This window comes from Theropithecus gelada, chromosome 14 (genome assembly GCF_003255815.1).
Source record: "Theropithecus gelada isolate Dixy chromosome 14, Tgel_1.0, whole genome shotgun sequence".
Taxonomy (NCBI): Eukaryota; Metazoa; Chordata; class Mammalia; order Primates; family Cercopithecidae; genus Theropithecus; species Theropithecus gelada.
Window position 1 is genome coordinate 104,856,758 of NC_037682.1, and position 25,131 is coordinate 104,881,888.

The following is a 25,131-nucleotide window of genomic DNA, read 5'->3' on the forward strand; positions in this document are numbered from 1 at the left end:
TGGCCATTTAAGAGCCAGGGCCTCTTCCTTCCTTTTGCAAAAGGCTGCCTCAACATAGCAAATCCGTCACTTAGACTTCACCTTGACTACAGAGGAAGTCTAGGAGTTTTCTTAAGAAAATCAGCACAACTTCCAGAATAGTGAATCATCCCACATCTCCTGTTCTGTATACATTCAGAGTTCTGTAAATGACAATGGAGAACAGCACTGGCTCAGAAATAATACTTTGGTGGATCTGTTTAAGGCTTATTTCTTAGAATTCCCCAGAGCTTGAAAATCTAAGTCTAAAACTTGCCTGTAGGTAAATAGAATACTGGTATGGCTTTTCTTGTGAGGACATATATCCTGGGTTTACCAGGTCTATTGTGAATATCAATATTCTGTGCCATGGTCCCCACCAGAGCTCTGAGATATGCCAGACCTGGTGACCTTGTTTTACATTTAGAAAACATGCCCCATTTCCACAGCCCAGATAATTATCAGAAAATATCCTGTGGAGGAAAAGGCTTCAAGTTAAGCCTCAGATTCTCGTATGTGACATGACTGGGATTCAGAACATGGAAGAACGAGGAAAGAGCTGAGCTACGTATAAACGGTGACATTTAGCGAGCAGCTTTTGGCAGGGAGGGGCCTTTAAATGCTGTCATGATTTGCGCGGACGAGGTGGCTTGTGGCCGTCAGATGTGTTCACTCCAGCTTTGCCTTCATTACAGCAATTTCAATGATCTGGAGACGCAGCCGTGGAGCCCACAGCACATCTTGCAAATAGCAATATTTATTGAAAACATGATGGGCCTTGAAAGGAAGACTGCTTCATTTCCATACTAAGCATCTGTGCAGGGCTGGGTGGTGCGGGCTGAGAAGGGTGCCATGTGAAGAGGCAGGGCCCCATGCAAAGAGGCAGGGGGCGCAGCCACGTCTGCCGGATCTGAGCGCCCTTCCAGCTCAGTGTCCTGGGCAGTGTCAGTGTCAGAGCCCTGTTCTAGCTCAGTGCCGGGGCAGCTCAGCCACCGCAGTCTGTTCCTCCTCATTGGTGCCTGGGGAAAGGAAGGGGTGGTTCTGGCCACCTTCTTTGAAGCATGCAAGGAAATGAATTTGTCTGAGCAGGGGGTGCTGAAATGACAGTCATGCCAGTTTGTGCAGGCAGATGCTAGAATAAACGTGGCTGGAAAAAAATATAAAAAATAAAAAGTGGTTGGAATCTGCACCCCTATACTAGCCAGTATTTCTCACCTGCAGCTCAGGAGACCCATTATCCAAGGCTTCGAAAACAAGCTGATCAGTTGACTCAGACCAGTCAGGCTCTGGAGCCCAAATCCTAAATACACGAATTCCCTTGGTTACCCGTTCTGTGAGGCATGTGTGTTCCTAGCTTAGTGCCCGGCACACAGTAGTTCTCAACAAATATCTCTTCTCTTCCATCATTAGGGATAGGATCATGATAACAACTAGCACAAGTGGTTGTTGAGTTCTTTCCAAATATTGTAAGAGGTGTTAAGTATATAATAGTTAAATGCAGAAGCCGAAGAAGGGCTGCACGTCATTCTAGCAGCCATACTCGCCCCTCCCTGATGTTCAAGACTTGACTGATCCGTTGTTCAGTAACTCGTACTGATCAGCCACTGTCAGTCTGGAGGGGACTTAGTCTTTTCAACTTCAGTAGCTTAAAAATAATCTCTTCCTCTTTAGTGGCAGGAGATGCCAAAGATAAAGACATCTCCTGGTTCTCCCCCAATGGAGAAAAGCTCACCCCAAACCAGCAGCGGATCTCAGTGGTGTGGAATGATGATTCCTCCTCCACCCTCACCATCTATAACGCCAACATCGACGACGCCGGCATTTACAAGTGTGTGGTTACGGGCGAGGATGGCAGTGAGTCAGAGGCCACTGTCAACGTGAAGATATTTCGTAAGAGCCTCCTTCTTCTTCTGCATTCTCTGGCCTCTCCTTGCCAAGGAGACACGTGGGTAGTAGAAAGGTGGAAATGATGATAGAGGGACCAGCTGAGGGCCTGACCAGTCCCATTCTCTCTCCCTAAGTCTTTTCTGACCTTGGCCAACCCAGAACTCACAACCGTGGTTCACACTGGTCGCAGCTACTCCCCCATAGGCATTCATTCTCAAAATTCAAATTACACAGTTCCCAGAGGGCAGATACGGGTTTCTCCATCCAGAGGGCAGATACGGGTTTCTCCATCCCTTCCCCAAATGTTGGCTGACTGTTCTACAGTTTGGGCTCTTCTCCCTTCTTATTTCCCTCTCCCCTGCTGGTAATGGAGCCCAGGGCTCAGTGGGGTGGGGGATCATTATCTGAACACTCTCGCCACTCAGAGCAGGCAGTTCCTATTGCCTCTGAAACCCCATCTGAGGGTGACATCTTGTTACCTTGTTATTAATATCACACATCCATCCTGGTGGTTGGAGTAATGGTGGGTGACAGCTAATGGAACAGTATTGATAGTACGGTATTTATTGCCATTAAATATGGTTTTTTTCTATTCTTTTCATCAGCATTCTCTCTGCTGTAGAAAGTTGGGGTGGGGCTGGGAGTTTGAATAGGAGACAAGAAAAGGACTGATGACTCTTACTATTCGTTGTGGAATGGATGTTCCACCAGTTCATTCTACCTATAACCTGTGCTTCACTGGCATTATCCTGCATGACAAGGAACCCTTGGTGAAGATATTCCTTTCGTTCTGTAGGCCCTTTTCTGCACAAAATGTGATAAATTTAGCACTCAGTGAGCAGATATTGGTTGCCAAGCATTGGCAACCTATGCTTGGGCCAGCTGCTCTGCCTGACGTCTATGAGGGTGCCCCTCTTATACAGCTGTACATCAGGATCGAGACTTGCCCAGGAGTCAAGTCCAGGTAGCATGGCTCTAGTGAAAGGGGATCTTTGTGGGAGAAGCAGCTGTTTTCCCTCACTCTTCTGCTCATTTTCCAGAGAAACTCATGTTCAAGAATGCGCCAACCCCACAGGAGTTCCGGGAGGGGGAAGATGCCGTGATTGTGTGTGATGTGGTCAGCTCCCTCCCGCCGACCATCATCTGGAAACACAAAGGCCGAGATGTCATCCTGAAAAAAGATGGTGAGACCTGAATTTCCTGGCAGCTGCCTTTTCCCCAGGGCACCAAGTTCCCTAGCTTTTTCACCTGTACCAACCCCTGAGGCATTCCAGTCCAAACTCAGATTCATGTGCGCCCGAGCCCTCATGCAGTTTCTGGGTCCTGAATAGATGTATATCTGAAGTTGGTATACTTAGGTACTTGATTTTCTCTCCAGTACAAAAGACAAATTTCTAATAGACATTTACTCTTGGCTGTATTTCAAAGCCAGGGACACATTTTCTTATTTGGGCTTAAAACCCCACCTTCTAAGACTGAAGTCAGGAAACAGGAAAGAGACTCAGCCCCCTATCTGCAGATACCAGAGCTCTCTGACTGATTCTTGGATGAACCTGCCTCTTATCTCTTCTAGTCCGATTCATAGTCCTGTCCAACAACTACCTGCAGATCCGGGGCATCAAGAAAACAGATGAGGGCACTTATCGCTGTGAGGGCAGAATCCTGGCACGGGGGGAGATCAACTTCAAGGACATTCAGGTCGTTGTGAATGGTGAGGAGATCCCGTTCTTCCTGATATCTGCATTGCTACAACCTTGGTTCTCCAAAATCATTCTCTTAACTTCCTCTTTGGTCTGTAAACTAAATCCTGTCCTGACTCAATCATCCCTCTCAGCTAAATACCCTCCCCACCTTAACATCTAGATTTCTTTTTTTTTTTTTTTTTTAATATACTTGCCTATTGGATCTTCTGTCAACTATGGGGGATGTTAGTGCAGCAATTGAATGTCCTTCACTGTTCTGCAGCACTAAAAACTTTCCCACTGCTTACCTATTAATCCTCATTGTCCTTGATGTTACCATAATTGTGAAGTTAGTCCTCTGCTTAAATGTTCAAAGAAAATATTACAGTCAACTCAGGCCTCAGAATAGTCAGAATTGTGGTCCATAGGCTTATTAATCTTAATCTGCAGTGTCAAATAAACACACCCATGGAATCGATCTGACATTTACAAGACGTTTACAGGAAATTATAATGTCAGTACTAAGAAAATAAGTAAATCAGGGTTGAGTGGTTTTGACTATTGACACATTTTTCTTTTTTTTTCTTCTTTTTTTTTTTTTTTTTTTGGCCAAACTCTCCCCCTCTCATTCCTTTGGTAAAAAACAGTTTTGTGCAAGGTTGTTTATCACAGTCCCAGACAAATGGCACTCTTTTTTGTAGCTGATGCACTCGAATTGGTGTTAACCATTTAACCACTGGGAGCAGTAATGTCCAACTTTTTCCAGTATGAAGAGCCCCTTTTTAACATCGAGTTCCTCTAACTCTAGTAGTTATTAAGTTTAGTATGCATTGACTGAGAAAATATATAATGAAAAATAGCAACTATAAATTAAATACCATCTTAACATGAATAAAATGTATTATTATAGCTTCTCAACTAATGAAAAACAAAAAAATGCATGTTTGTAGGAGAACTGTCTATTCAGTTTGCAGAAGTTATTTAGTACATACACGAATTTCGATTCCTGACACTAACTCTGTAGCTGCACGGGACGTTTGTCCCACAGGCTGAGAACTCTTGACCTGGAGTGGTGTCTCTTCTCCAGGCCATTGGGTTCTTCCAAATTTTCACAACCACCCCATGACACCCTTTTTTCCTTCAGTGCCACCCACCATCCAGGCCAGGCAGAACATTGTGAATGCCACCGCCAACCTCGGCCAGTCCGTCACCCTGGTGTGTGATGCCGAAGGCTTCCCGGAACCCACCATGAGCTGGACAAAGTAAGACACTGGCTCATGCCTTTTATCATGGACTAGAGGAGAATGGGGCATCATGAAGTCTGCTCCATGTTAGTGTCTCAGTGAAATGGATGTGGGCTTCTTAGGAATATCAACCTCAGGAGAAGAATGGACTCTTTTCTATAAGATTCTCTTGCTTGTGCATTGATTATTCCTTCAATTTCAGCCTTGTAGGGGCAGAGTTAGAGCCAGAGGGTGTGGTCTTGGGAGCCCACTTTTAAACCTTTGTGGGTACAGTTGCAGCTCTTGGATAGTCAGAGGATGGAATAGAGGAAGAAAGGGTGATTGTGGACGTTCAACTTGGTGCCTTAACTTTTTGTGAAGACTGAGGAGTCTTTCCCATTGACTCAGTCTGCATTCTATGGAACCTAATTAAAAATAAACGTCTTACTTCTGTGGTCGAAATCATGCTACTTTGCCTTTCTACACACTCTAGGGATGGGGAACAGATAGAGCAAGAGGAAGATGACGAGAAGTACATTTTCAGCGACGATAGTTCCCAGCTGACCATCAAAAAGGTGGATAAGAACGACGAGGCTGAGTACATCTGCATTGCTGAGAACAAGGCTGGCGAGCAGGATGCGACCATCCACCTCAAAGTCTTCGGTAAGGGCAATGGGGGCCCAGGTCACTGCCCTGCCACAATTCCTCTTCCTCTGCACATTCAGTCCATCAGTAAGACCCTGGTCACTCTCCCTCAGAACATAACCCAGTGCACCCATTTCTTGCCAGTTCCACCACCTAAGCCCTAGTCCAAGCCACCATCATCCTCACCTGGGCAGTGGGACGGTCTCATACCTGGCCTCCCTGACTCTCCCTATTGGTCCACTTCATTCCCTTCTCTCACAGTAGCCAGAATGACCTAAATGCCACTCATCGGTTTGAAAGCCTCCAGTGGCTCCCTATGGCAACCAGAATAAAAGCCAGACTCCCTGCAATGGCCTACGAGACCAGACATGAACTAGCCCCTACCTTCTTCTCCAGCCTCATCTCTTTCACTTTGCTGCACATGTAAAGTTCTCCGACCACACAGGCCTTCTTCATGTCGCTCAGACACACCAAGCTTGTTCCTCATCTCAGGGTCCTTGCCCTTGGTATCCCTTCTGCTTGGACTGTCTTTCCCTCTGACCCACTCTGAACTGCCTTCTTCTGATCCACCATTCAGATCTTAACTCAAACTCACCTTCTCAGTGGCTCCTTCCTCCACTGCCCTGGCTAATTCAGCTCCCCCTGCACTGTGACCACCCCCACCCACCTCCACTCATCTCTTTCTCGTGACTCTTACTGGATCTTCTTCTCTGTACCTAACAGTACCTGAACACATGTCATTTGCATATTTGTTTTGGGGATTGTCTGTCTCCTACCTCTACTAGTGTGTAAACTTCAAGATAGCAGAACCCTGGCTGTCATACACGGCGTTATCCCTGCGACTCCAAACAGTGCCAGACTTGGCATAGGCCCTTGGTAACTTTAGTGGCCGACAGGCTGGCTGCTTTGCCATGTTTGCTTCCTTCCCTGGCCTGTGTGAAACAGTGTCATAGAAGAGCCCCTACATCCCTGCTCACTTCATCTTCATAAACTCAGGAAACTTCCATTCATTTCAGAACTGAAAGGCATTTTGACCTGATCTTGAAAAAATAATTGGTTGCAGAGAAACATTTAACCTAATGGCCCTCGAGTCTCTCCGCACGTCTGTTTAGAAAACACAGATAAGGGCCGGGCGCGGTGGCTCAAGCCTGTAATCCCAGCACTCTGGGAGGCCAAGGCAGGTGGATCGCGAGGTCAGGAGATCAAGACCATCCTGGCTAACACGGGGAAACCCCATCTCTACTAAAAAATACAAACAACTTAGCCGGGTGTGGTGGCTGGCGCCTGTAGTCCCAGCTACTTGGGAGGCTGAGGCAGGAGAATAGCGTGAACCCAGGAGGCGGAGCTTGCAGTCAGCCCAGATCGTGCCACCGTGCTCCAGCCTGGGCAACAGAACGAGACTCTGTCTCAAAAAAAAAAAAAAAACAAAGCACACAGATAAACTGGTCTACTGTAGACAGCGCTGCTGAGGAGGTGCCAGTCTGAGGGGCAGCTCTGGTGCATGGAGCCCCCAGGTCATTAAAATGTGCACCCGGGAATCAGGGTTGGGACCTGCTTATTCAGCCTGATCAGGAGAACTGTTCATAAACACAGACCCTTGAAAATCAAGACTTTATATGCAAATAGTCTGCTAGTTATTCAGTAGTAAACAGCTGGGTTTAGAAACAGGCTATCAGTTTGGTTCAAGTTAACTGTATGTATTTGAGAGTGAAAGCTAAACTTCATGAAAAATATTCTTGAAAGTCTTTTCTTGGATTCAGACTGATCTTCCCCAATCACTATGGTTTTAGTAAGTTTTTCTGTATTATAGAAAAAGATAGATGCATTTGTTCATCTCTTCATTTAATAAATGTGTATTGATCACCATTGTTGCTGGACAGAGGGGCTACAGAGATGAGTAGGATATCATCCCTTGACCCTGGGAAGCACAAAGAGGGAGATAAATGGATAAGCATAAACGTTACAATAGTCAGTGTCAGTCAGCAACATTTGAGTGACTGCTATGGACTCAGTCATTGCCAAGTTTAGAAGATGAATAACATGGACTCTGTTCTCATCAGTAGGTTCACAGGCTAATGTAGATAGTCAATGCTGAAATTTGAAACGACAATACGTTGTTATGACTTCATAATAGCAATACGCACAGTGTTTTGTAGGAAGCAAGTTCTCTGGTCCTGTGTGATGCAAGTTAGAGAAGTCATTAAAAGGTACTATTTCATAAGTAGGAATTACCCAGCTGAAGGAGTGGATGAGAATTTTAGGCAGCCTGGGCACAGGCACAGAGGCAAGAAAAGCACAGGCTGTGTTGAATGGGAGCTTCTTGTGGACAGAGGCTGTGTATGTTTTACTCACAGATACATCCCCAGCACCTGAAACAGTAGCCCGCATACAGTAGGCACTAGATTGAATAAATGGAGGAACTGTCATTAGTTCTATGTGATGAAGCAAACATACATATGTGGCAGGGAGATAAGCCTGGAGACACGATCATCACCTGTGTTTTGGATATTATTTTAGACTTTAACTCCGTAAAGTAATAATAATAATAATATCAAACACAAACAGAACATCTATAATGTGCCAAGCACTCTGTGAAGTGCTATCTGTAAGTTAACTCTTTTAATCCTCATCACTCCCCTATGATGTAGGTTTTATTATTATCCCCGTTTTACAAAGGAGGAACCTGATCCCAGAGGGATGAGGTGCCTCTGGATTCAGACCGAGGCAGGTGGCTCCTAAGTCCCTTCTCTAATCTAACAGTGATGGTTGTTAACTCCACAAAACCCAACAGAACACATATTGTATCTGAATTACATAGGGAGTGTCTGGCAAAACTAGAATTAGTGCACTCTGCCTGCACCACCAGGTAGCTCATGGTTTCTCTGCAAAGGCAACCCAGTCCCAACTTGGCTAGGCATGAACAGATCTCGGCTTCTCTTCCAGGCCTCTCTGGTGGTGATGGCTGCCCCAGAGCAGTGACTGCAGGGCTATGTGGGACCATGGTAGAGGGAAGAGAGTGGGCCAGGTCGACGGAAGGAGGTCATGAGGCAGGGAGAGTAGCGGGGGGAAACTGCTAAGACAAGATTTGTCTTCCCACCCCCCACCTTGGACACATACACCCCTCTTCATCACACACACACACACACACACACACACACATTTCACAATTTCTTTCCCAAAACTGCAGCTAGAAGAATAGGGAGCATAGTGGGACAAACAGAGAAGAGATGGCCGGGCTCCCAAAGAGACAGGGCAGGAATCATAGACTTGTAGACACTGAGTCCACTCAGAACGGGAATCCTCCCCTGTCATAGTCTGAGTTGCGTTCATACAGCCTCCCTGAAGGAACCTGGTGCCTCCTCTCCACCACCTTTTCCCATCCACCTCCCGTTCTCATCCTCCTTTCTCTCCTCCTCCACTGGCCTCCCCATTGGTTGAAGAGACTAATACAGGGCTAGGAAGCCACCTGGGAGGGACCAGCTGGTTAGGGCTCCATCTTCTTCCACCCTTTTATTCCCTCTCCATCCCCTTCCAACTTGCCATCGTGGACCATTGCTAGGGGAGAAATGGGGCAGGTTCCCTAAGTGGGAGTAGAATCTACAGCAATGAGGTAGAAAAGGGAGGAAGCCTGTAGCTTAGATAGTAAAGAAAAGCCCAGAAGTCCTGTGGCTTCAAGAAGGGATGTCCATCAGTATGTACGGGACATATCTCAATTAGGGACTTTATGACATCATTTGTATCTAAGTGGCATCATTCTTTCCTAAGAAAAAGACATGTTCTAGCACATGTTGCCTTAGTTATTAGCTAGATGCTCCTTTTACTAAGTAGGTGCATCCTCTCGTCCTTTAAATTTGGCAGTGAATTCTCATTACTGCTGTCCACATGCATGCCTCTGAAGAAGTTTTGTCTGTATTGATTCCTTTGATGCTCATGTAAATGCTCTTGAGGTCTCATGCTTCTGTGACTGAGGCAAGTTCACCAGTGGCTAGGAGCCCTGTGTCTCAAGCAGCCCCTGAGGGTTACAGCAAAGGACAAGCAGCAGCCTGAAAGAAGGTGCACCTGGTCATGCCCCATAGCATAGTGTCCAACCTCTTTGTTCAAGGACGCAGGGGCCTCAGGGCTCTTCTTCGGGTTGTAGGAGCATGAACTGGAGTGGGAGTAGACAAGGCTGCCTCTTAGTGGAAAGCATTCTTGGAAAACTCACAGGAAGAAATATGGGGAAAGGTGCAGTAGAACAGTCTGAGGCACTAAGGCCCATGGAGGCAGGTGGAGAATAGAACAGGGATCCAAAAGTCAAGAACTCATAAGAGAGGTTAATTAATAGAGGGCAGGGGGTATAGGAAGATGAAACCCAGAGAGATTCTTCTAGATGCTGGAATGCAGAGGGAGGAAATCTTTTCAGTAGGGTGACCCCGCATTTGTCCCTGTTGGCCTACTAATGCCCTTTGTCCTGGTGCAATTATTTAGAGCCTTTCATGTCACTCTCAAGAGAGTCCCAATTTAGACAATAAATTATGTATATCACTGTCTTCTTCTAAGGTGGCATTCTGAGCTTTCTGAATTAGTTCTGACAGTAGCACTGCTTCTAGAGTAATAGAGAATTAAGTTATCAGTGGGAAGCTTGCCTTCTTTCCCACAGCACTCTGTAGACTCTACAAAATTAGCCATGATCATGTTTTAATAAGAATATGGTTTGCCTTTTTTCTAAGGAGTCATACAATGCACCTTCTGTAGCCATCTGGGAAATGGAGCCACCAAGGCCAAATACTAATAGATGGCAACTGACCCTTGCCTGTCTTCTGTTAACCTTCGGCTGCCGTGACAAAGTACCGCAGGTCAGGAGAAGGTCAGCAAAACACTGTCCAGATCTCAGAGTCTGACAAGATTTTAAGAGGCCCCAAATTCAACCTTCCTGAGATTGTCTCCGGACCTCAAAACAACTGTTGAGTTTAGCGGATTCAGTTATATGGCTGAATTTTTTTTTTAATTTTTTTATTCTGTGACTTTTACAATATAGAGATTCAGCTCTTATTTTACCTTTATTTTATTTTATTTTATTAGCCTTTTTTGTTTTTCATGTTTCTTTTATTTTACCTTTATTTTACTTTGCCCTCTAAAATTTCCCTGTCAATGGCACTTAGCACATATTCCTTCCAATACAAGTTGTAATATTCTCGAAAATCATATCTATCGAGGAAGACACAATAGGGAGACCTACGAGGTTTAACCTCATTCATGTGGACTCCATCAACTGAAATCTATGAACATTTGGCCAAATTGGATTGAGATGTGCCTATGTGCTATCCATCAAAAAAGGATTTGCTAAACAGGCTGTTAGTATGCATTACCTTTAGGCAAATATTTGAACTATGTAGGTGATTTCATGTAGAAGCAGGCATTTGTAACAAAAAGTGTATAGTTCTGTTACTGTTTTCTGTTTATTAAATCAGCATCAAAGACCTCAACATGGAGAATATATATAGGCAGTCATTTATTCGCCTACTTAGGGTTACTGTATGAATTTGAATATAAAGCAAATGTAGTCTTTTCAAAAACTAGCTATCATTCTCTTGGGGTTTTTTGGTTCATTTGTTTGTTTCCATAGCCTGGCCTTTTCCTTTATTCACGAAATAAGTTACATTTGTGCAGTGTTATCTTTTCTCTTCCACACAAAGTTCAGCGATTTCAGAGCATAATTGTTTTAAATTGGGAAAATTCAATTTTCTCTAATGTTTTAACATTTAACTTAGCTTTGGAATGCTTGTGTTTTCTTGCATTACCCAAAACATTTGGAAAATGAACTCATCTCAACTCATCTCCTTCCCATCCTGAGCCCACCCCAGAGCCCCCATCCAGTTCCTTGCCTGATTTCTTCATTTGAGTTAATGCTGATACCATTCTCCCAGTCGTTAAGACTCCGAGTCACTTGGACTCCTTCTTATTGCTCCTTTTGGTTCTTCTCACCCCTCCTTGCCCTCTCTTCAGTTGCCACTTACTGAACCTTCCTGCACTCCAGCATCTGTCTCAAAGCTGCTCTTTGCTCTTTCCTCTCGAACAACCTCTTTCAGAATCCAGCGTTACCGCACATCTGGGTCATTGCCAGGGCTTCCAAACTGGTTTTCCCACCTCAAAGTTTTCTCTAGTGCAACGCTTCCTGAAATGTCCCTAGGTTAACCTTCTTGAAATACAAAAGCTTTTGTGTCGCTGATTAAATGCTGTCTGTGGGCCTCCACCAGGCACCAGGTAAAATTCCAGCCATCCAGCCTCTGCTTCCTGTGCCTCATGCCACACTGTTCTCTTCCCAGCCATCTCTCCATACGTTCTTGCTTCTTTGCTTTTATTCAATCAGTTTCCTACACTTCAAATGACTCCATCTCCACCCTAGAGTTCCACCTGCTGAAAATCTCATGGCCCAGCTCCAAAGCCATCTCCTCTTGAAGGCTCCATCCAGGAAGGCACTCTTCTGCTGCGTCATGCCTCCTGCATTCCTTGCCCTTATCACTCTTAGTCGATAGGATATTTCTTATTTATTATGGTTTCTGTGTTGTCACATGCCTACATCATTGTAAACCTTGGGGAGTCAGGTCTGTATCTCCTAAAACACCTAGACTAGGGTCTTGTACTTAGCAGATAGATAACCTTTGTTGGATAGGTGCGTGTCATCGTTGAAACCCAGAAAGCTCAGTAATTAGATAAACTCAGAGAAATGTTTTGTCTTTTCAGCAAAACCCAAAATCACATACGTAGAGAACCAGACTGCCATGGAATTGGAGGAGCAGGTCACTCTTACCTGTGAAGCCTCTGGAGACCCCATTCCCTCCATCACCTGGAGGACTTCTACCCGGAACATCAGCAGCGAAGAAAAGGTATCATGCTGCCCAGGAGTTTCAGGGCCTTGGAATGCAGACTCAAAGCAGATTGAGTCTGCTCGTGCCCAGTTCTCTTTGGTGAGCTGGGAGATGGGTTATGGTCACCAGAGGCCACAGCCAGATCCCGGGGCCTCCCTCCCCGAGCCTGCAGGACATGGCCTGCTCAGCATCCCCTTGCAATGGAATAGGCACAATTCCTTGGACAGGTTGGCGGGGGCGTGATGTATGGCCATGCTCAAGTTAGATGTTCTGGGGAGGAGGCAATGGTGATTTTCAATCCCCGAGTTATGGAGCTGTGAGGGAACAAAGAGAAAGCAATGTCCTAGGTGCACCAGGTGACATTGTCATCATCTCAAGAGCACCCTAGGAGAGATCTCCCAGCAATAATCAGGCTCAAAATGAACCTATTAATTCTTTTTCTTGTGTTTGTATACTCATGCTATATATGCACTTATGCACAAATGCTTGGTTGCCATTGTGTCTGCCTGTGTTCTTGGTCACATTTGGATATCATTTTGTTCTAAAGGCAAAAATATTTAGCAGTTTCTAAGTGATGATTACATCCTGGTTTTTCAATATATTCATGGAGGGTTTAAGAACATTGTAGCAACCTTCCTGGCAAATCAAAATGGTGGGAAAGATTGAGCTTTAAAGTCCATGGATTTATAGGCCACCAGAAAGATACTTCATTGTTGACAATATATAAAAACTGAGGTGACCCCACATCATACAGCCCTTGATTATTGAGTGGGCCAAAAGTTGGAGGAAAAAGCTTGGTTTTAATGCAACTTAAACCCTCTTATGGTACTTCTCCAATCTCATCTCGTATATCCTGTAGTAATGGACTCTGTTTTCGTTATCCCAGGTTTTGTCACCTATTCAGTAGTAATGGCCTTGCCTTACAGAACATTTATAATGGACTGCTTACTGATCAGAATGTCAAAAATGATAGATCTTCACTCTTCTGCCTGCCCAAAGGAAATCTCTAGAGAGAGTAAACTCAAATAAAGCCAGAAAGGGATAGTGTGAAATACCAGAGCTAAATTTGGGATTTGCATTTGAGGAGCTGATTTCTTTCCCACTAATAGAAAACAAAACTGCATCAAATGGAACAGAAATTGCTCTTCCAAATAACCTATTATTTTTTGCAACCTTTACCTCCAGAGTTAAATTCAACTTAACAAAAAGTCAACTGAGGAACTGCTAAATATTTTTGAAACTCACATATGCTGTTTGATACTGTGAAAACCAGCTAGATTAAGAGATGTGGTGTTTACTTGGATACTTTCTTTATCAACATTAGAATTAAACCCTCAGCTAAGATTTCAGCCCCACTCACGTGTGTTATGCGGATTGAATGTACATTTCAGGGCTTAAACCACAAGGCTGCTGCTTGGCAGATCTTTCTACATTAGCTTAAAAGTAGATTTTTGTCCAGAGTGACCCAGTGTATATCTTTGACCTACAGTGAAGGACAGAAATAATATCTGCCTCAGATGAATGATGCTTTTGAATTCTATATCTTTTCTAGGAATAGCTCAACAGCCAATCTAGACCAGAAAGGTTATTAAGATTTGTGCCTACTGAGGTTCTTTAGTAGGTTGGCACTTCTGGCTTGTAGCTGTGATTTCATTTTTCTAGAATGAGAATAATAGCCAGGAACGAATACACATTCATACTTGCTAAATATGGAGACAGGTGTCCAGCAGAGACTGTCTCAAGCCTAGTAGTGACTACTTTTTATGTAATTCTGCCATCGCTATAGATCATTTGTCTTAATCTTAGATGGTTATTTCAGTCCAGCCACATTGGTTGTATTGTATTTCTTTTACTTGCCTTCAAGTTCACTTTATTGGAACATAAGTAAATCAGTGTTAAAACAAGTCCTCCAAATCAGCTAGTGATGTGACACCAGACTGACATATTTGCCTGAGTGAAACTCTATATAAGAAAATTTGCCATTTCTGTTAATTATATATTGACATCAAAGAGGCATATTGTCCATCTTACACTGTGGATAGCTAATAATTAAGAAAACAAATATGGGCTGTTCATGACTGGTTGGAGTACAGAAAATACATTTCATTTTTACTTTGGCAGCCTCTCCTCATGTTCTCCTCCATCCGAAGTTGCATTCTATATAATTAGGAATCAAGATTACTAGCGTCGCTGTAATTGTAGGAGTGGAAAACAACCATTTTCTTTTTAAAATCAGGGTGATATGCTAAGCAAACGAGAATAGATGATTGTATCTAATTGGTCAGGTAAAGAAGCCACCTGAGATTTAGATCACGTAAAATGCTAAATCATAGATGTTCGGGAGGCACCTTTTGAGGTCATCCAGTCTCGCCTGGCACCCTGGCCTAGCATCCTTGCCAGGAAGCCAGTCGGTCCCTGTCTGAAACGTGATGGTATCAGTCCTCTGCAGGGGAGTTGGCCAATGCTGAAGAGCAGAATGAGCTGCTACCCTGCCCCTTCCTTTGCTTAGTCCTCCCAGCCTCTGCCACTCAGTCCTTTGCATGAGAGCCATTAAAAATTCTTCGACTTTCCTCCAGTCCACTCCTCTTACCTTGAACACACCAGTTATTTTCACTATTTCTCATATGTCATAGTTTCCATACCTTTTATCTTTCTGGTTGTCTTATACTGCATAGTTTCAGTTCACTAGCGCTCCCCTAAAATTTTGCTGTGCTCAGCGTAATTAATGCAGACTTCAAGAGAGCCGTTGCCTCTTTGATGTGGATGCCATCATGCAGGTAAAGGAGCATTAGCTCTTAACAGTCTCCTTATTCTGTTGCCTCATATTGAGCTTGTGGTCAACTAAAATGCTCAGGTCTTTTTTTACATGAACCCCATTTAAGCCACATATCACCTATCCTGTTCTTATGCAATTGATTGGTTAACCAATATTGCAGAATTTTATATTTATTTATGTTAAAAATTGCATTTTGTTTGTTGCAACCCAGTGCTTCTCAACAGGGTCATGGTGGCAATTTGGGAAGAGGCTTCCTTCACTGGGACTGTACTATGCATTGCAAGAAACTTAGCATTTCTAGTCCCCTTCCTGTTAAATGCCAGTAACCACCTCTAATTTTTACTAAAACTATGACACATACAAACACCTCCTGGCTTGAGAATGACTGTTTGAGTCCATCTTTGTAACCAGTCAGGACTGACTGTCATTAGAAATTCACCTTAGAAATCTGTGTGTCCGGGGCACTTCAACCCATGTGTATATTAAAAGTAAAGAAGTAGAGCAGTCAGTGGGGATCCCAGCCTAAGCATAGAGCCCAAGAGCAAAGAGCAGGCAGTTCAATAGTCTTCCAATGCAGTCGTCATCTAACATTTGTATTAGCTGTTGCTTCCAACCTTGTATGAACACTTATTTGCAATATCTTTGTCCAAGTCACAGATAGAAATGTTGACTAAAACAAGGTCAAGTACAGAGCCCTTGGACTGCCACAATGGCTTCCTTCTGACTCGGTGGCTGAGAAGGTAGGCCACCTGATGCCACGGTGCCACAGTGCTCTCTCATGGTTTGTATTACTTTAGTGGAAGGTTCAATGATTCCTTTAATAAAGTTAGTTACAATGTAAGTGAGTTAAAGCAGCTTTGTGTTTTGCTTCACTGCTGAGTATAGTCTAGTATTAGTCTTCTTAAGGGAAGAGGTGGAAAAGAGGGCATTCAACCATAGACATATGGTTATTGACTTTCTAATGGAATACCAATGTTCTTGTTCATTATAAAAGAAGGGGGGAGATAAACAAAAACAAGTACAATGAGCCTGAATTCAGGTCACACTCTACCTTTGATCATGTCTCTGTATTGAGTCTAATCACTCATCTGAGAATGACCATTACCAATCAGTTAAGCTTCAGCTAGTTGAGTTGGTTTAGCTCAACAACTGATAATAGCTAGGGTACCTAATTGTTTGGGTCATCGAGATCATTAAGATAGATCAGCTATCCAAAAGTTGATGTATTACTTAGTAGTTACTATTACGTTGACCAAAAAAGTTGACCGTCATAATGGGTCAATTTGATCATCTGTATGAAAGTCATTGTGATACCTCAGAAAGCTTCTGCATCCATGTTATTTCAGTACTCATCCTGCCCAGATTCCTTTTAAATATTGCCAGGTGTTTGAGTGAGTGCTGCTAAATTCCAGGTGTCATTTACGTACTGCCTGAGACCCACAGATGATGATTTACATACTCTATCCCTGGCAGGAAAAATCCATCATATGCCTCTTTGAACATCTCTATGCCTTTGAAATGGCTGACAAAGAAAGGCCTATAAAGCCTTATTAAGGAAAGAAGAGCAGCGAAGAATTGAGATCAGAAGAGATAGAAAAAATGAAAAGCATTCCGTGAATCTTGAATCTTAGGCTTACAGAATATCCCACAAGTAAGAGAACTTTTGAAGTTCTGGATTCTTTGGAAGCTGGAATTTCCTTTTCACCAGAAAAAATTCCTCATTCAGTACAAACTCAGGGCCTGCTTTTAAACACTGGAAAAGACAACTGCATTGAGCAATCAGAGTCAGGTTTTTCCAGTATGTGGGTACATGAATAATAGAATACATAAGAAAATTATAGAAATGCTTCACTTTGTTTTATATATATATTCCTACAGACTTGTATGTAAGACAATAAAATATGAATATCAAAACAACCTAGAACAATTTTTGGAGGATTACTAATCATACCCTGATTTATTTCATAAGTGTGTACATTTGCATATCAGGTTGTCTTAATGTGGGTCACACATTCACCAAATGGTTAGGGCCAAGATATTTCCTATCATTCCACCAGGCACAAAAGTAAGAGGTTGTGTCACTGGAAGCTTTGTGTTACTAGCAACTACTTATTCTAAAAGCCACAGAACCATAGTGATTTGGGAGAGACACAAGAATAATCAGATTTGAAAAAACATACAACTCAATGTGATAGAGTCTCTCAAAAGAAAGATGTTGATTCCTGCAGCCCTGGCATGTAACCGACAAGCTTCTAAGTGATGTGGAATTGGCAAGCACATTTGACATGTTGGCCCACCGTTCCTTTGGTCTCTGCACGTTCCTCTGTTCTCACCTTCTTCTTCATTCCCACATCATGTGACATAACTCGATATTTCCATCTCATTTCTCACAGAAGTTCCTTGCATTTAGTGGACTCTTACTAAATGTTTGCTAACTTATTTGCATTCCCTGGATTGCGTTGCTATGATTCTGGCGTCTTTTCTATCCTTTTTCCATCTGAACATCAGAGACAATCAGGCAGTCTTGCCATGTAATAAAAAGAACAATGCAGCTGTCATATCTTTGAATCCTAGTATGAAAAACAGATAAACTGTAAGGAGAATAGATTTCCAAGTGCTGGAGAAATAAAAAAATCTAGATGTGGGTGGAAAATTCCCTAACCCCTGTGTCCCTGGGTTGGCTTGCGAATGCCAACTTGTGAATGGAATGCCGTGTTTGATGAAGATGGTACATGCCGGAGCCCGCATACCATCTGGGCATTCTCTGCTGTTAAGGACCGGAGCCCTCCCACAACCACTTCCATTTGGTATCCTCAAAGCTTCCTGACTCCTGGTCTCAAGGACTTCATACTTCTCATTCCTAGTGTACCTCTCTGCTCCTTGCTTTGTTCCTTTTTGGCAATAAAAATTTGATTTTCACAGAATGCATGCAAAGAGTTATAAAATGCATGAGCATTAAATGGCATTAGTATATTTATGATAAGCTGCCTTATAAAATCCGAAGGAGGAGACCTGTTCTTTTTTTTTTTTTTTTGAGACAGAGTCTCGCTCCATTGCCCAGGCTGGAGTGCAGTTGCACTATCTCGCTCACTGCAAGCTCTGCCTCCCGGGTTCACGCCATTCTCTTGCCTCAGCCTCCTGAGTAGCTGGGACTACGGGTGCCCGCCACCACGCCCGGCTAATTTTTTTGTTTTTGTATTTTTAGTAGAGATGGGATTTCACCGTGTTAGCCAGGATGGTCTCGATCTCCTGACCTCGTGATCCGCCCGCCTCGGCCTCCCAAGGTGCTGGGATTACAGGCGTGAGCTACCACGCCTGGCTGGAGGAGACCTATTCTCTAAGTATCTCTAGATAATGTGGTTAGAACTAGTCATATCATGAAATACTGTGAACAATATTTAAGGTATTTTGGAACAAGAGCAGTCTGGTCCTACTGGTATTCATATCTAGGTATACCAAAGATTAGGAAAGCCTGAACCTTTTGAATTATACATTTTAAAGTGCCTAAGGGGGAAAAAAAGCTGGACATAAGCTAAATCCTAAATTAAATTGTGTAATAAACACACCATTGAAAGTGGGCCTTGGAAAAAGTTCTGAATTAAAGAAAAGCTGCATGTGCACGGAATGCAGTGTGATACATTCTCTAAAGCAACATGTTGTAAAATTTTACTGCTTTCTTGTTGTGTTTTATATCTTGTTCTCTCCAGGCTTCGTGGACTCGACCAGAGAAGCAAGAGGTATAGCTTGCCTGACCACTAGCCAGTCTTTAGTTTTGAAAGCATTACAGTTTAACTCACCATTGCAGTTTAATAACCAGACATGCTAAACTAATTAGTCATTTAGCTAGATTAAAGAATAGGTCGATAGTGGTAGACATTACTTAGCAATAGTATCATTTTAGGATGAGCAAGCAAGCTGTGTTGGGAGTGGATGAACAAATCCATATTATTTCCTAAAACTGGATCTTATTCTCTTGCTGGTGCTGGTAAAATCACATCCAGGTAATTATACCGATAGAAATAAATTGCCCCCAATTCCCAGGCCAGGCATTTTGAAATGATGAAAGTTTTTTGACTCACATGGTTGATGTGGCTCTGGACCATAAAGTCGCAGAGTTAGTGATCTAAAAACCCACTCCTCCCTTTCCTTTCCAGCTCAACTCATCTTGTTGCTCACTTATTATATAATAGTCTTGGTAAATTATCATGTCAAGTTTCATCTCAAAAGCAATGCAAATGACATCTCTCGTTGGTTTTCCCAAATTGCTAAACATATCTCCATTACTTTCATAGACCATTAAATGTATGAGATTAGAATGATGTAGTACAAATGGTTTTATGTTTTTTAAAGTCAGTAGTATTTAGCCTTTGAAATTTCTCTGACTCATCGCTTCAGTTTGGATAATGTGAGACTTAGTTTGAAAACTGAAGCTAAATATTAATCTTTAGACCTTGACTGCCACATCTCAAGACCCTACTTATGATCATGCCTATAATTTTTTACCTGATTTATATGAAGTGACATACAGTGAAAATAAAACCAGTAGACTTCAGATGAGATTCAAGGATCTAATCTCTAAGGACTTTTTTAAAGTAGCCTTTGCCTTTTATCCAGATGGGGCTTTGATCGTGTAATGCTATAAATGCAGAACATGATGATCCTATAGATTCTGGATTTTAATTTGGTAAATCTATCCTCTTAATCTTTCAGAAATGATAATTATCCATAACATATAACTCATGTGTTCAGGTCAAGGCCATCCATATTGATATGCTGTTTAATATTTAAAAGTTGACTGCCTGTCCCCAGGCACTGATCTTAGTTTCTGCACATGAACAGGCTGCCATTGTCAAATTTGGTTCATTCTAAACTTCTTGTGTATAAGACCTTCCTCCTCCCTGTCACTGGGATGACTGTTAAGTGCACATCCTCACTGAGATGCTTCCCGCCTGTGGCACAGGAATCACTTAGTGCTGTCACAGGTTGGGTGCTTTATTGTCCAAAAGTCATGGACCCACTGGGACTGAGGAAGAGAGAGAAGAAGGGTTAATTATCAACCACTCTTAAGCAGCTACAGATCTCATTCTGCTTGGCCTCATACGACTTTCCTTGTCATTCTCATTTAGACCTGGTTGAGGAGGAGGTGAGACTTATCAGGGAGTATTAAGGAGATGTTAAGAGAATTATTATTGTAAGTGGAAGTAATAGGTTTACTCCCAGGAAAGCAGACACCTCACTCCATTTTTCAGAAGTGTCCTTATCGTGAGTGTCTTACTTTGGACATAATTGACTTTCAAGTGGATGCTGCCCCTAGGGCTCAGAAGTTCCATTCTCTCCTGTTTGTCTCATTCGGAGATGAAGACCATAAGTCCAGATGAGTGCAAAAGAAGGCTCGGGTTATGGCCAATTTCATTTTGTAAGTTCTAAAAGCGTTAGCACTTTTACCTGGAAGGAGGGAGACAAAAACGTTTTGATGACAAGAATAATTATCATTACTCTTCATACTTTTGGGGAAAAAAGGAGTTTTCTTGCCATCAATATCTTTCATACTTGCCCAGAGCTCATCTGCTCCTTCTGCTGCAGCCTGGGCAGTCAGCATACTTTTTGTCTGGATGGCTGGTAGGTGGCACTCCCTGAAGCTGTGTAGGAGCCAGAGTAAAAGCATTTCAGGGGAAGATAGTCTAATGACACTGGAGTCTATCTTTGTATCCTCAAAGGGAGAACTGGGCATCTGGCAGATAATTCCATCACCAAATCTGTAGTGAGCCTACTGCAAAATAAGAATTCTCTTTAGAAGGCTGGTCTGTGGACATCATTAAACAGGAGAAATTTCCACATGGAGAAATTTGCTGAAAGAAACTAGATAGAGATCAAAAAAAAAAAAAAAAAAGCATGGCTCTCCATGCAACTGCTTTCTAAGCTTCTCTTCAACCATTTTCTAGATTATTCCAAGTAAAGACTCGGAATATCCCCTGCTTTGTTGTCGTTAAGGTCCTATTCTTGCCTACATTAGTTTCTCTGCCTCTTTTGTTACAACATCTCTTCCTTATGGAAATGTTCTCTTGACTTCCGGAAGAGTATGGTTCAACTTCCAAGTTTGTGTGTGGCAGCCCCAGGACAAGTCTGGTCTGTGTCACAAAGAATTTTAGTTCAGTTGCTGGTTGATATCACAGAGATCACCAGAAAGGCCAGGGGTTGTCCTTAAGTTCCCTCTGCCTTCAGTCCTGCTTTGTTTGGACAAGTAGGAGAGACAAGCAGGTCAGCACAGCCCTTTAGAGATACCTGCAGGGATGGCCTCATGGTCTCAAGGCCACTATTCTAGACTCACAGGTAAAGACTTGTGTGTATGACGTATGAAAATAGCCCTGGAATGTATCAGCATTGTCACCCCTCAAAACTCCAGTATCCCCAACAAACTGGGTGTCACGAGGCTTTCTAGCGAAGTGCTCCACACCTGTTTGTTGTCATCTCTCATTAATGTGTGGCATCTCCTGGGATGCATCTTTCAACCAACCAGTGTCCCAGATTTGTAGGTCAAAGCAGAGCAACAGAGAACTCATCCCAGGGAGGAATGGCACGCGCAGCAGTAGGCAGTCATGACTTTGCTTGGCTCTTCTGTTCATCCCAGGGAGGAATGGCACGCGCAGCAGTAGGCAGTCATGACTTTGCTTGGCTCTTCTGTTCATCCCAGGGAGGAATGGCACGTGCAGCAGTAGGCAGTCATGACTTTGCTTGGCTCTTCTGTTCATCCCAGGGAGGAATGGCGCACGCAGCAGTAGGCAGTCATGACTTTGCTTGGCTCTTCTGTCTTCTTGCTAGAGTTGTTTTTCAGCTTCCAGACATGAAATGCGAGGGGCTGAGATGACCAGAATAGACTAGATCTGTCAGTGATGGTCCAAGGGACTTCTCGTGGGAAATCTGCTGAGACTGCTGAACAAGGCCAGTGATGCCTTTCTTGTGAGCTTCCTACTCTGGCTGCTGTATGACATTGCAGTTCTGGGCTTCAGAGCCCCACATCGGCGTATCCAAAGAACCTGAAGCCAATGGTTCTGTCATTCTTTAAAGACCCAATGCATGGGATGGCAGATGCCAGGTGCAGAATATAACCTCCTGTCCGTCCCCACAGAACATCATATACTGGAGACAAGAGGGCCCAGCCTGCACAGAACAAGACCTTTTCTCCAGATCACTAACTTTCCTGAGAATCTGAAGTTAGGCCACATGCGTAGACTCTTCCTGGGCCAGCAACCATTTTACTTAGAATGTCAAGGGGAAAATCCGCTTGGAAATACTCCAGTACCCATTGCCTAAGGACCATGTACTGATTCTCTTTTTGACCAATCATTATAATTCCAGAGATTTAGGAAGCCCATTGCTGTATCAAGGACTATAAAATGGTGGTGGCCGAGGTGTCAAGGATCCCAGACCTGCCTAGGACTTTCTGTACCACTGTCCCTGGAGAGAGAACCCAGTTACTCTCCCTTCCAGTGCGGTGGCTCCTGATCTTTGAGTTGTGTGGCTTGTTTTTACATGGGATTATTTCACTTTTAAGCATCCAGGAAAGAGGCATCTGCAGAAATAAGGATTTCTTTAATAATTTCTTATGTTGGGCACTTGGAATGTCCTGCTACGGGTACATGCACCGTGGAACTGGCAAGTGGACAGACAGAAAGGACAGGGTGGCAATGCAGTTTTCCCAGCATCTCATGAGGTAGGGCTGCTGCTGCTGCTGCAGTATCTGCTGTCTGGAGGCTTTGCTTCCATTTTAGACATCCCAAACAAAGTCATCTTGGGGAACCTAGCCCCAAACCAATCTTGGCACTTAGATCAGGCTGCCTGACATAACTGAGTCTCATTTTCTGTTTCGGATACTCCCAAGTTCTCATGCTGCTTCCCAGAGCCTCCCCCATTAGATGGTACCTAAAGTAAGAAAGCCATTGACACAGAGAGGAGAGAGGAAGAGAGACGGGTCACAGACAAGCAATGGCCTAGTCTCCTAGACCCCATCCTGCTATAGCACTCTTGCCCTCCGCTCTGCCTCGGGCTCTGACATGCTCCCTTTCCCCCCGGCAGACTCTGGATGGGCACATGGTGGTGCGCAGCCATGCCCGTGTGTCGTCGCTGACCCTGAAGAGCATCCAGTACACTGACGCCGGAGAGTACATCTGCACCGCCAGCAACACCATCGGCCAGGACTCCCAGTCCATGTACCTTGAAGTGCAATGTGAGGAATAAATGGGGAAGGATGTGGGAGGGGAGGGGCAAGGTAGGATCAGGATGAGAGAGGAAAACAGCAGCAAGGACCTACCTGCACCCTATGAGTTCTGCTCACGTTCCCTGCAGCTGGCTCTGGGCCATTCAGAGCTCTGTTCCCAAGCCACCCCCCACACACCATCTCCAGGCTTCTTACAATCCTGCTGTGCCCTTGAGTCTTCCCATGCTGTACACAGGAATTCTGAAACGGCCCTGACCTCTACTATACCAGGCACTAGCTCTGCTTTAGGGCACACCTGCCTTCCCAGTGCCAGGAGACAGGATATGGGGGCTTCATGATCGTGGCAGTGATCCTGAGAGTCATTGTTATTTATTGCAGATGCCCCGAAGCTACAGGGCCCTGTGGCTGTGTACACTTGGGAGGGGAACCAGGTGAACATCACCTGCGAGGTATTTGCCTATCCCAGTGCCACGATCTCATGGTTTCGGGATGGGCAGCTGCTGCCAAGCTCCAACTACAGCAATATCAAGATCTACAACACCCCCTCTGCCAGCTATCTGGAGGTGAGTCAGGATGGGGGTGGGGCAGAGCAGAGAAAGCACAGTTTGACTCTAGATGGGCTCTAAAATGCAGCTCAAGTCCTCTCTCCTACTTCTCTGACATGGGCTAGAGAAGACACTGGGCCTCTTTTCAGCTCCCCTTCGCCCACTCTACCAGTCCCCTCCCTGAATGTGCCTCTCCCATGAGCCCCTCTGCTATTCTTTTCTCTTGTTTAAGGCTGGGCTGGAGCTAATGTTTTGTACTTTAGTAGTTCTGTTTTTTACTCACTTAATCCAGTAAATAAAGATCTGAGTCTGTGACCATCCCATGGAACACTTGTAACCCAAGAGCTTCTTCTTCTAAAGGTGACCCCGGACTCTGAAAATGATTTTGGAAACTACAACTGTACTGCAGTGAACCGCATTGGGCAGGAGTCCTTGGAATTCATCCTTGTTCAAGCAGGTGAGTGTCCCTTACGGCAGCTGCCACAACCCCCCACCTACCCCTGCCAGTCCAATTTGTGTACTTGAGTGATTCCAGGATATTGGGAAGAAGAAAGGGCCAGGGTCAGCAAACCCAGAGGGTTGGGAAGCTGGGAGTCATTGGATCTGTGCATAGGACATGTTGGGGGAGAAGCATCTGGTGACATGGGCCAGGAGGACAGGATACAGTGACAGGATTCCCAAGAGTGAGCAGAAATGAAAGAGATGTGCCTTGTGACTGGGAGTTAATGGTCTTGGGCCAAACTGGGCTCACCTGGGTCTCCATATGTGTCCTCCCCACAGACACTCCCTCTTCACCATCCATCGACCAGGTGGAGCCATACTCCAGCACAGCCCAGGTGCAGTTTGATGAACCAGAGGCCACAGGTGGGGTGCCCATCCTCAAATACAAAGCTGAGTGGAGAGCAGTGGGTGAAGAAGTATGGCATTCCAAGTGGTATGATGCCAAGGAAGGTGAGTTGGGGGAGTCGGTGTTTCCATTGGGATCACGAGTGCCTTGGTACTCAGATGTCCCCACCTGCCATCCTGTACATGTTCCTACAGAATTAGGAACTGCACCTCCAGAATTAGGTCAAAGTCACATCTGCCTGTAGAGTTGTTGCCCCTATTGCTACCTCAACCCACGCTCTGTGCTTCAGAGCCTGGTTCTCACGACCCTTCCAGGATGGATGAAGGCATCTCTACCACATTCCAGGCAGGAGCCTTGCGTAGGTTCTGAGCACAGCCAGATGAGTCCAGTGCATAGGTTCTGAACGTGGCCAGTTGAGTCCAATCCACCCTACTTTGCACGTTTG

General features: G+C 44.3%; 1 protein-coding gene across 8 annotated transcripts in view; it reads left to right on the top strand.

Moving 5' to 3' along the window:
* NCAM1 (neural cell adhesion molecule 1) overlaps positions 1–25,131 on the top strand; it is a 313,081-nt gene that overhangs the window by 243,657 nt on the left and 44,293 nt on the right. For 6 of the 8 annotated variants that reach the window (XM_025355125.1, XM_025355127.1, XM_025355130.1 and 3 more), the window contains exons 3-12: positions 1,690–1,908; positions 2,946–3,089; positions 3,479–3,616; positions 4,732–4,849; positions 5,304–5,473; positions 12,179–12,321; positions 23,153–23,303; positions 23,673–23,857; positions 24,200–24,296; positions 24,620–24,790. In XM_025355125.1, the coding sequence (XP_025210910.1) occupies positions 1,690–1,908; positions 2,946–3,089; positions 3,479–3,616; positions 4,732–4,849; positions 5,304–5,473; positions 12,179–12,321; positions 23,153–23,303; positions 23,673–23,857; positions 24,200–24,296; positions 24,620–24,790 (1,536 nt within the window). Of the gene's footprint in view, positions 1–1,689; positions 1,909–2,945; positions 3,090–3,478; positions 3,617–4,731; positions 4,850–5,303; positions 5,474–12,178; positions 12,322–18,786; positions 18,817–23,152; positions 23,304–23,672; positions 23,858–24,199; positions 24,297–24,619; positions 24,791–25,131 lie in introns of all 8 variants that reach the window. The other 2 variants (XM_025355124.1, XM_025355123.1) reach the window with 1 other exon arrangement.